The sequence below is a fragment of the Odontesthes bonariensis genome, chromosome 4 (assembly GCF_027942865.1).
Source record: "Odontesthes bonariensis isolate fOdoBon6 chromosome 4, fOdoBon6.hap1, whole genome shotgun sequence".
Taxonomy (NCBI): Eukaryota; Metazoa; Chordata; class Actinopteri; order Atheriniformes; family Atherinopsidae; genus Odontesthes; species Odontesthes bonariensis.
The window spans coordinates 31,793,776-31,806,424 of record NC_134509.1 but is presented as its reverse complement, the minus strand read 5'-3'; the positions used below and the strand labels follow the sequence as shown (position 1 = coordinate 31,806,424).

Below are 12,649 nucleotides of genomic sequence, written 5' to 3'. Positions count from 1 at the left end.
CACCATAAACGTATTCATTAATATCTAATACCAAGGGTAATGTTTTTCTGTACCATTTTTCAATGTAAAGCAATGAGTGACAGGTGTTCAGCCAATGATACGAGTTTACTTACGCTATGCAGCCAATCAGAGCATTGATAGTGCTTTCATATGTGCCCTGCCCATACGCGCCGTAAAGCCTGATTTATACTCGGAAACCAGGTCGTCTGCGTGTGTGTCGCAGTTAAAGGCTGATTTATGCTTCAGACGCAAAGCCTCTGACGCTCGGACGCAGAGCCTCTGCGAGCATCAAAATCTTGACCACTCCCCCACGCAGAGGCTCTGCGCGCGTTGTCGTGCACCTCAGAAAAATCCTGACTACGCGACAGACGCACGCAGACCACCAATAGGAAGTGCGCAGACAAAAGCGGCTGTGATTGGTCCTCGGTGTGCCTTTCCGGTTGTCTGTGTGGCTTCCTCCTTTGCATTTTCGCCAACTCCAATAAAAGAAGCTGTTCTTCTTCGATGTCGAGCAACTCCAAATCCATATCTTGCATACACTTTTTTTTTTTTTTGAAAGATAAACACTTCCGCCGGCGCCGCCGAAGTTCTCGTCACCGCCCACTGAAATTCTCGCGAGGGGAAACTGCTGTGCGTCCCGAGAAATTCCAGACCGAGGTTGCAGAACCATAACATGAAAAGTGGTTCGCGACCAGAGCAAAGCAACACGTCAAGACGATAGATGCAGAACTATAATCCGCCCTTACCGCAGACACTACGCAGACACTACGCAGACACTCTGGTGCACCTCCTCAAAATTGTAACTCACCGCAGACAGTGCCGCAGACATCGCCGCAGGGAGGAGAGAAAGGAGGCCTCTGATTGGTCAACTCTACATCCGGTCTACACTATGCGTATTTCCGGTTTGCTAACCGGCTGACGCTAACCGTGACGATTCTTTCGCCTCTCTGCCAGCTCCAGTAGTAGCAATATTTCTTCTATTTCTAGATCGATCAGCTGCATCTCAATCAAAGTGCGCATTCGTCCAGTCGCCATTTTTGTTGAATGACCTCCGTAACCGTAACACCCACAATCCTAGCTTGTTCGTGATTGTCCCTCTTGCGTTGTGGCGTGGGATTAACATAGCGCAGACAGCGCTTCAAGGCATAAATCAAAAATAACTGCGTCGTGTCTGCAACAAGCTCACTGCGACACACTGCTGCGAAGTATACACGAGCATTTAGCTAGCTAACAACAGTGCGGCGGAGTTAGGAGACGCAACCCCGCAGCACCAGCGACACATCCACTCACCAAGCCAAAGTAAAAAAGAAATGCAGTTCTTTTAGGATGGAATGGCTGTCTGAGTATGTGCAAACAGAAGAACAAGCGGTGAAACTGGCTGATATTTTTTTCTTTTTCGAGTGAGAAAGGTCTACTCTGCAAAACATGCAGGCTGCATGCATGACTCTTCCCATGGCCAAAGCATGTCTCTCACATATAACATACTACACATCTAGTGAACAACAAGATTTTTGTCTTTTCCTTTTTTAAGTGGGCCAAATCAGTTATATTAAAAGTAAACTAATGAAAATTGCTGCTGGGATTTGATTCTTTAAATAAGCCGTGTAACTTGCTATGATCCAAGGTTTTGAACAGGTGTGATACTGGTGTGTGGCCACAGCGTGCACATCTGATGTTGCTCACAGTGGTCCTCAGTGTGCTCAGAGAACTTGTGTGTTTTCCCAGACACATGAAAAATTAGAGGGAACATTGCATACAACACTGAGCTATTCAAATAATCCACAGATTTTAACTTTAAACATGCATGTAGATGGGACAATGAATCCTCAAACCATCTGTGGCACACGTTTGCACACAATTTGTGAGAAAAAACTGTTTGGAATTTTTTTTTTTTAAAAAGTTAAAAATCGTCTAATCAACCAAAGATTTCGCGACCCCCCTGCAGTACCTCCGCGGACCCCCTGTTGAAGACCTCTGGTTTAGAGGTAAAGCAGAATGACATAAGCACCCACCATGACATGAAAGTGGATTAAGTTGCAGGAGGATTTTGCATCTCTCCTCACACCTTTGTCCTGACATTTTCTGCAAAACAAAGCAGGCAAACCCTGATCCATCTCACTACTTCTGCTTTGACATAAAAACAACATCGAGTTGCATGTGGCAAGTGTCAGATGATAGTGCACGCCATGTGCCTTGCAACTTTTCATTCAGCCGCCCCGACTCTGATCTCAGAACTTGCTTTTTTTTTTTTTTTTTTATCCTCGTCTACCTTTCTTCTCTGAGCATGACTTCTTTTCTCTGACTGATAGCTTTCTTTAAAATTATGAATCACCCCTCCCACTCATCGATATCCTCCTTTCCTGGCACATTTTTTTCCTCATGTCTTTCTTGTTCAGTCCTCATTGGAGTTCACTTGAGTGATATCTCCCACCCAGCTGCAGCCAGCAGATGACAGAGAATTCAACCAAAGGAACTAAATTTGTGCACTTTTTAAGGCTTCAGTTCACAGTTTGTCAGTCACATGTGTAGAAATATTTGATTCGAGAGGATTTTGTGCAAACTGCAGAAGTGGCAAAGTACACTGTTAGCAGTCAAAAATGCTGAGGTCCTAAGTTTTAATAATCTACATTTCTTTCATGTGTGGTACAGTGAGCAAGTCCTGTTTCAACATAAAAAAACGGAACAAGTGTAAAAACACATTTTTTCACACATTTATTTCCACTGCTTGATAGTGACTGCCTTCATTTGATTTTAAGCCTCTGTTTTTCCCCCTGTGTTCATTACGTTTTCTTTTTTATCTTGTCTGTTTCTTGTCACTCTGTTTTTACAATTATTTTCTCATAATGGACTTAAGTAGCTGTTGCTTGTCTGGAATGTAACACTTAAAAAGCTTGTTTTAACCCTTTGTCACACTCCTCTCTACCTGAGTGGCTTTCAAATATCCCCTCTCTTTACCTGCAAGGGTGCAGCTGATATCAAATGAAATGCCCGTGTGAGAATCTAAATAGCAATCTGAATATCAAAGAGAGTGTGTCTGTGTGCCTCTGGACACTGTCGTTTACCTGACTGGGTCTCTGTCTCCCTTCATCTCCTCAGGTGGTGTCCATGGGTCTGTATCTGGGGGAGAAAGCGTATCTGAGGAGCAGCTGGAACATTCTGGATGGCTTCCTGGTCTTCGTTTCCCTGATTGACATTGTGGTGTCCATGGCGGGTGGGGCTAAGATCTTAGGTGTTCTCCGTGTCCTCAGGTTGCTCAGGACACTACGTCCTCTCAGGTTAGAGGAAAGAATGGTCCTGTTTTAAAATTTTGGCCTCTGCACAGTCAAATGGGATTGTTATTGTGGGTTATTTGGTTCAGAATTAGATCTCAAAACCAGTGCCACTCTCATATGTCCCTCAGATGAACACAAAGGTACATTCAGCAGCTAGATTAGCATAAACACTGAGGATAACTGCCCAACAGCACATCATCCTTCTGAGCAGTTGCCAGGCAACATGCGGAGAGTCCTACTACTAGTCCCAGCCAAGCAAGAAACAGTCTGGGACATAACCCTCTGTCAACCTGGGAGCTGTCCATCCATCCATTTATTAGCTTTGCCCACTTAATCCTTTGGAGTGTCATGAAGGGCCTGGAGCCTAACCAGCTGACACTGGGCCAGAGGCAGAGTTCATCCTGCTTAGTCCATCCCCAGGTCAACACAGAGAGAATAGTCTGACTCACCCAATGTTGACTGTAATATCCTGTCAGTTAGCTCCTTATTTCAAACAGTGTACTCCCCCTTCAGCTGTCTTTCTGTTGTGTTTCCCGCCGTAAGGAAAACGGCAGCCTGCAAGATGAAAACATTCATGCTAAAAATGGTTACAAAGATTCGGATTTTGCAACAAGGTAGCCTGGTACTTTTGGAGAAGTGTTTTGTAAATCTGCAAAGAACAGTTTTACATTTACTCTGCTGCCCAAGATGATTGTGATTAGCTTGAAAAAGTTTCTACAGTTAAATCAAAGTCACCAGAGGGCTGGAGTGTACATATAAAACCCACACAAGCACATGGTGAACTTGTGACTCCACACAGAAAGACCCCAGGAGTCCAGCAGTTTTCAGTCAGGAATCGTTCTCCTATGAAGCAACAGTGTTAACAACTGTAGCAGCATCCCATTGACAAAGAATCTTCCCTTTTGTGCTTGAATTGTTGGATGGATTCCAACAGTGTAACTATATTTCCTTAAGGGTGTATTCTAGCCATTATTATTATAATGCCTTGAAAGACACAGGTTACAATGTATGAGTTTACATTCATTGATTATTGTTTTGAATAAGAAGTAGCAATTTAAAGAGGAAATTTGTCATTTAGGTCTTGAAAGTAAAAGCTAGAAGTATACAGCAGATCTCTCCCTTTTTAGTGCATAGCATTATTTTGATGTACCAGCCAAGAAACTAATGGACTACAGGTCATGAATTAAATGAATCTGTGATCATTTCGGTCATGAATAATTTCAGGGTTTGTCCTTCAATGTTCATCCATTTTTTAAGTGCTGTACAACTACTGCGTAACACCATGTCACAGTTCTACTCATCTCCCAGTACTTTCCCACTGAGAGATGAGTAGAACCTAACCACACCTACCTCTTCAGCCAACTCAGCTCACCTGTGCATCATTAGTCTTCCACTCTCCAAGCAAACCAGTATATAAACTACCTCAGTTCATTCACTCCTTGTCAGATTATCTTTGCTGTGCCTATGCAAGACCTTCCAGCCTTTTCCACTGGTTGGATCACCTGTTGCTAACTGTGCCTGTTTTGGATACATCCTCTCTGTCTACCTGCTACCTGCCTTCTGCCTCTGACTATTCAAAACGAGTATTGCATTGTGGACTTGTCTCGGCATTTTTAGGAGCTTCTGTGATTTTTGACTGCTGGCCTTCCTCTGTTAGCCTGTTTCGGCTTGTGGAGTTTTCTGCCTGCTTGGATTGTTAATCTGGTTTCGACTTGTTTTCCTTCATTCAGAACTGTTGTCGGCTATAAATTATAAAAAGTTATATTGACAACTGAGTCAGCTTGGCCGTGTGCTACTGTAGGAGCTATTTGTAGAGTTAGCTTTTGTTTTTTGGTTCTAGTTGTAAATTTTATTTACTAATTATGAGTAACTTTGATTCATTTCAGTGCTTTATTTAATTAGATTTTTCTTGCTAATATTCTTTGTTAGTTAGCCTATTTGTTTTGAATATTTTGTTAATTGGGTCACACTGTGCACCTGAGTCTATTTATGTAGGTAGGCACCTGGAGTACCAGCATGCACTGGGGTGGGCCAATGGTTTTTACCAGGGAAAGGAAGAGAGCAGTAGGTTTTCTTTGTTCTTTTGTTTGTTTTATTGTTTTGGAAATAAATCATCAGAAAAACGCAAGAATTCATTTTTGGACATTCATCTTCTTTTGCCTGCGTTAAACCACATCCCCATGGTGCATCAGTGGCCTTTTGATTTAGTTTGGTTTAAGTTTAATTTGTTTTTTATGGACAAATGGCCACTACAGCTGCAATTGATTCTTGACACCGCCCGTTACACACCAAGTGAATGCATACGAGTCAGTACTTTCATAACCAATCTAATAAAACTGTCTTGTGTATATTGTATCAAAATCAGTTAGAACCCTCTTGACTTGTTTTTGATAACGAGCTGTCTTTTAAAAGAAAAAAAAAAAAGTTGGAGCTTACATACTTCTGTTCTCATGTTCTACTTTGAATTGTAAGTAAATGTTCTTTCTCTTGTTTATTATTTCACTCACTCCATATGACTCTCAGGGTGATCAGCAGAGCTCCGGGACTGAAGCTGGTGGTTGAGACCCTGATCACTTCCCTCAAACCCATTGGCAACATTGTACTCATCTGCTGTGCCTTTTTTATCATCTTTGGCATTCTGGGTGTTCAGGTACAGTCAATTTCTTTCCAAATATTTCACCATGCTTCCAAAAATAAAACTGACTCTAAAACAACAACTTTTCTGGAGAGGGCGCTGCATTAAGTAAATATCTAAATGATGGCTGAAATGTTATCGAGACACAAACAAAGTAAAACAGTCAAAATGAATCTTCCCCAAACGAGCCTCCTTCACTGGATTGTCCAAAGTGAATTCCCAAACCAAAACAAGCCAATAATATCCAAGTCAGTATTCATAATACCTCCACACATGACTATATAATCCCTGTGTTATACTCGTTCATTTTTTCAACGGGCACATTCCCAGCTTTGTTTCAGTTTCATGCTTCATTTCATGAGAGAAATCCACATTTTCTTCTGCATCTTGATGTCAGTACCACCTTGTTCTTCTCAACCTCGTTTCGTGTCATCGTTCTCTCTGCATCCATTCTGTTGCATCATTTTACTCACTCCCCTCTTTCCCACTGTGAATGAGGACTTAAAACCTCTTTTCTTAGGCGGAGGAGAGCCACACTGTTGATATCAAGTGTTTTTTGTAGTTTTCACTTTGGCACCATCCACGCTCTTATTACAGACACTAATTACAAGATCACTTCAAAAGCTGCGTGAAAGAAGAGATTCAGCACACAAGTGTTATCAAAGCTACATCATAATCTTTGTCTGACTGTTTTTGTCATTCACCTCTGTGTGTGTGTGTGTGTTTTCCTTCCAAGCTCTTCAAAGGGAAGTTCTACTACTGTGTGGGATTCGATGTGAAGAACATCACTAACAAATCTGACTGCCTGGCTGCCAACTACCGATGGGTTCACCACAAATACAACTTTGACAACCTTGGACAGGTACAGGAGAAAAAATATATAAATCTTAATAATAATAACAATAACAATTATAATAATAAGTCCATTGTCATAGAAATGTTTAATTACATTACATTACATTACATTACATTACATTACATTACATTACGGTCATTTTGCAGACGCTTTTAACCAAAGCGACTTACAATAAGTGCGTTCAACATCGGTAGGCAAAAGAGCTTCAGGTCACAAGAAATCATAAGTGCATTTCCTTCTAATACCAAACAGCTAAGAGCAAAACTAGTGCTAGAGTAAGTGTGATAAGTCAGGTACCTCAGCCTCTCACCAACTGCACACCAGTCACAGCGGGGTGGGGATGCAAACCCTGGTTCGGGTAGGGGGTAATGAAAATATAGAGGGTGCCAGTGGTGGAGGAAACAATAATCACAAAATGCAACACAGTAAACAATAAAACTGCATGCACAAGTTACAGAGGACTCAACTTTATTTATTTCTGTAGCACCTTTCCTACTGACACGTATCCAAGTGCTTCATAAAACGTAGTAACGAGGAAAAAGAAAATGCCAACATTCCTACATTAAAAAAAACAAAAACAATTATTCCACAGATTCACTCACATCAATTAAAATCGATGCTAATTATTTGGTAACAATTTCAAAGTGTGAAAAAAAAATACAGTTTTTAAAATGAAATGCAAAATAAAAAAAAAGAGAAAATGAAATGCAAACCATTGCTTGTTTGTTTTTTAAGTTGGAATTTGTCAATGTCTTCTTATACAGGTGCTTGTTTATTAGAGTCATTCATTCTTGCATTAAAGAGTAAAAGTCTTTTATACTTACTGTAAACTCTTTTCTTTTTTTTAAATGCCTTATTAATATTTTGTCTGGAGGAAACAAAGGCCTGTTTTTCTATAAATGCAATTAAAAAATGATTCTAACGGAAATATTGATCAAACCACGTTAAAAGCTGTGCACAAGATTTTCTTCATACTTGTATTTTTGTGTGTGTCTGTGTCTCTTAGGCTCTTATGTCCCTTTTTGTGCTGGCATCAAAAGACGGCTGGGTCAACATCATGTACCATGGACTGGACGCAGTGGGAAATGATCAGCAGGTAATAACAAACCCGTGCTGAGTTTAGGGCTTTACAGTGACAGCAGAGATCTGTTGCATCCTCTTGTTAGGGAGTCCCACACTTTCTCTGTCCAGATGGGAGATGAATTCCCTCCTTCTGGTTGGCTGACTGTCCTAGTTGGATGTCCCCAGAACTCCTCCACAGGGAAGCATTTTGGGAGCATCGGTATCAGATCCACTTACCATTTAAAATGTCTCCCATAGCGGCAAAGGAGCGTCGACCCTTATTCCATCTTTATCACAAGTCTCTACTTTTTAATTCATTCTTACGACTTGAATGAAATTGTATGAATTATGTTGTCTACAAAAAGCAGCCACAACTGTTTTGATACCATTTTTGTTATTACTTTGTCATTTTTGTGGTCTTTTTTTCAGATCACAGCAGCTGTATCAAGCTTTCCACAAAGCTGCAAAAAATAGTTTTGTCACCGTGATATAGAATAGACCTTAGATAGATAGAATTAGTCCTTAATCTTGTAAATAATTACACACGTCCTCACAGAATGTCAAAGTCCACTAATAATCCACTGTAATTTAATCAATGCAATGGCTACAATGTGAACATGTTCCCTGTGGAATTAGTTTATTTGAAAACCTGTTAGAGAATATATTAAGAGCATGTATTATTCTGCATGAGTCCGTTTCTCCGCCTCAGGGATAAACCTCGCTGCAGTCCAGCACCGCGTTGAGAGTGACTAATCCCATTTACACTCCGCCCTGTGCTTTCAACACTCGAATTGAAAATGTGTCTCTCCTCTCTGGCTTGATTGCACCTGAACTTGATTTTTATTTTATTTTTTAATGACTCCCTTTATAATTACCTCTGCACCCAGTCATCCTGAACTTTTCTTCACATTGTCTCCCTCTTCTGCCTATTCCACTGTTTCCTGTCATCCTTTGTGCCTTATGGCTGCATCAGGATTTTTAGACTGTAGTGAACATGAAGTGGCCCTTTTAGAAAAGTGTGTAAGTGTCCCATGTGAATTACAAATGTTTCCCAGAAAGGACAAACGAGATTACTAGTCCCCTTTTTTTCTTATAGTGGCATTCTAATCATTGAGCTGATTTTCTGTTCACTTTTGTGGGTTATACTTTCTTTAGTCTTTGTCACATCTTCTGTTTCTTCACCTTACATCTCCTGCCTGTCATTGTTTTCACTTTCCCACTTCCCTTTACAAGCACCTCCATTCTCCTAATCCTTCATCGTCTCATGTCTTTTTTTTTTCTCCCTCTTCCTGTCTCCTCCTTCAGCCAGTGACCAACAACAATCCATGGATGCTGCTCTACTTCATCTCCTTCCTCCTGATAGTCAGCTTCTTTGTCCTCAACATGTTTGTGGGCGTGGTGGTGGAGAACTTCCACAAGTGCCGGCAGCATCAGGAGGTGGAGGAGGCCAAGCGGCGGGAGGAGAAGCGTCAGCGTCGCATGGAAAAGAAGAGAAGAAGTAGGTCCCGGAGAAGAGGAAGAAAGTAGTAACAGGGAGGGAGTTGAGGCCTTGAAGTCGAGGAAGAACTGTTGAGGATTATTGATAAAGAAGACAAGAAAGAATAAGAAGGAAATAAGTTAATGGAAACAAGGGAAAAAGGTACTGATAAAGACACAATGAAAGAGTCAACGTAAATAGAGACAGATGAAAGAGTTATTGGGACTGATAAACCAGCAAAGAGAAAGATGAGAGTAAGGACTGTGTGAGCAGTGGAAAGGGTGATGAAGGGATTGGCCTGAGGAGAAGAATAGTTTTCTGATGAGGGGCGCAACAAATCAAGAGAAGAATTGTGGTACAGAGGAGGGCAGGTGAAGCATTGCTTCAGAATATTAATAAATCTAAGGAGTAATATCGTGGATGCTTTCTATCCCAGAATGAAATTAACTTCAGCAAGTTTGTCATGTAAAATATGGTTATCCTAGACTTGAAGCTCTGAAAGGGTGCACTCCTTGTTGGATTTAATCTAGCTGACATATGCTTAAGTTTCTTTCAATATAACTGGGAATGACTCATTATTTCCCCTCATTTAAAACTACTTAACCTCTCCTACACATTTGTCTAACTTTTTCCTCTTCATTTTTTTCTACCTTCCAGTTGAACTCTGCCCTCTTCATTCTTTTTAATTGTCTCTGCTCATTTTTCACCTCTTTTGGGAAGGATAAATACCTGAATAAATCGCCCTGTTTGGAACTTGCATTACATTTTTGCACACTCTTACTCTCCTTCTTTAATGACGCATGCATTATAATCTCTCTCTTTTTATGCATATATTGAGTGAAAATATTTGGGGGTAAAGCTTGAAGAATTATTTTACTTTGCACCCAAGTAAAAGTAAAATAATTATTTCACTTTGCTTTACACCATCTTATATATTGACTTTTTTCTTCCCCATATTGACATATATGTCCCCATATATTGACTTTTTTCTTTATTTTAGCGTCCTTTTCTCTCCTCAGATCAGCTTTTTTACCTGCTTCTTCACCAATCCTGAATACTTTCTTGCCTTGCCTTGTTTTTTTGTTTTTTTTCATGTTCCGTTGTCTTCTTCACTGTTTTCTCTTTGCAGAGGCCCAGAAGCTGCCATACTATGCTTCCTATGGTCGTGCCCGTCTGGCTATCCATGCTCTATGTACCAGTCACTACCTGGACCTAGTCATCACCTTCATTATCTGCATTAATGTCATCACTATGTCCCTGGAACATTACAGCCAGCCACAGGTGACCACACTTTTTGATTGGGACCACACTTCTTGGTTTCTCAACTTAACTCCCACACCTGACAAACCCCAGTGTCTGTACATTATGGTGTAATTTAGTTTGACAAGCATCGTCAGCCGAATAATAGAGCGCACCCCTGCTACCCTCATGATATGGAATTGGCTATTGTCATTGTTAATATCATAACCTATGCAAAAAGGAAGGCAAACTATTTAGATTATGTTTTTAGAGTCCCCATAGATTAAAATATGCATGTTTTAAATCTCTTTATATGGTCTTCCTTGCATAATACACATAAGAAAATATATATTTTTTTTAATTTACTTGAAGGCTTTTTTTCTAATTTGTGTCCGATAAAACACCCACATAGAAATTCTTAAATGTAAGCTTTCCTGAAAGTGGTGGGTGGAGCCTAATCAGGCTACAGGAGCTGACCAATCAAAGGAGATTCTGTTGCAGCCTCCCTCCAAGCTTACCTGTGTATTTTGAATGAGTCATGGTCACTTGTAACTCTTTGGAGATCATTTTGTCAAAAGTGTAAGATTTTAACCTCAGTTGTTTCACATAAACAATCCATAAAACTTATTGTTTTGAGGAACTAGAAGAACATGCAGCTACTTGGGTTTAAAGACACTTTTTTCTCCTCATTCTGACACAATTTACTGAGGTCTGAAGGAAATATCTGTGACGTGCTTTAGTCAAAATAACAGAGTCTTTTCAATTTTCGTCCATTAATGACACTTCTATTCAAGAGGATCAGTATTAATAGAATAGGCTTATGAAAGGAACCTGTTCGACTCAACTTCGCGCCTTTCTGTCTCTGAGTCGACCTTGCTTGACTACCTCTGACAAATGATACAAAAATGATGACAAATTTCAGCCAGCACATCGCATGATATAGATTACGAAGTATTCCATTTGTCTTGTCTTTGCATAAAAACAAGTTCCCCAATATGTTAAGCTGTCTGCTTCCTGTTTCCTACCTATGAATTATAATTATGATAAACTACCGGTGGACGTGGCATTGTTCTTCTCATTTATCTCCTTAAAACAAATATTTGCATATTTGAACCTTTTACATTCCACTGAGACTTGACTGCTTCTGAAACAGACACTTATTACAAATGTAATAAGTGACAGAAAATCATTTGCTTGACATTGCATAATACTCAAAACACTAAATATTTCAAAACCAAAAAGCTATATAGACGCCAATACAAACTATTTAAAGGGTAATGTGGTTGATTCTATTATGTATTATGTGATTGAAGTCAGTTTGGAGAAATGCAAGCTTCTGTCCTATTCTTTATTAGACTAATTATTAACAGCGTGGTAGATAGAGATGTCCTTTGTTCCTCCCCAGACTCTGACTTAATTTAGTTCTCCGTCTCAATAAAGCGTTGTACTATTAGAGGAGATTCATTGGAAAGATGCTTGTTTCACATTAACTAAACAGAACTGAACAATTCCCATGATGAACTGATATGTTATTTTCTTTCTTCCACTCTTAACTAATACAGAGGTTCTTTTATTTACCTGAAAAAAAAAAAAGAACTACACAGCAAATCCTCATTCTATTGATATCGGCAAAAGAAAAGACAGAAGATATTAAATATGTTGTACTGATGCTGCCCTCTCCTTCTGACCCGTGTGCCTGTTCAACCTGTGTTATTTTTAGTCTTTGGAAACTGCACTGAAGTACTGCAACTATTTTTTCACCTCCACCTTTGTGATTGAGGCCTCCCTGAAGCTGGTCGCCTTTGGCTTTCGACGCTTCTTCAAGGACAGGTACACTTTCAGCTACAGTAACGTTTTTTTAATCTTGTGTTAAAGTGCACAACACTGCTGCTATCTGTGTTACTGGAGTTTCTACTTGCTGCATTCAGACAATCATTGCACATTTAACGTATATCATTTCTGAAACAGTAAAAGTGGATGTATCTTGCTGTACAGATGCTTTCTAGATAGTTTTGATTATGTCAGACACACAGAATTTGACCGTGTTCAAACATCCATAATATTAGGCTATTAGGAAAAATGATTTCTCGTGTAATAGTTCTGTAATC

General features: G+C 40.0%; 1 protein-coding gene across 1 annotated transcript in view; it reads left to right on the top strand.

Moving 5' to 3' along the window:
- The window catches only part of LOC142378949 (voltage-dependent T-type calcium channel subunit alpha-1I-like), a 158,818-nt gene that overhangs the window by 114,452 nt on the left and 31,717 nt on the right, over positions 1-12,649 (top strand). The window contains exons 20-26 of the mRNA XM_075463966.1: positions 3,097-3,275; positions 5,796-5,922; positions 6,644-6,769; positions 7,770-7,859; positions 9,131-9,323; positions 10,432-10,583; positions 12,262-12,371. Of these exons, the coding sequence (XP_075320081.1) occupies positions 3,097-3,275; positions 5,796-5,922; positions 6,644-6,769; positions 7,770-7,859; positions 9,131-9,323; positions 10,432-10,583; positions 12,262-12,371 (977 nt within the window). The remainder of the gene's footprint in view (positions 1-3,096; positions 3,276-5,795; positions 5,923-6,643; positions 6,770-7,769; positions 7,860-9,130; positions 9,324-10,431; positions 10,584-12,261; positions 12,372-12,649) is intronic.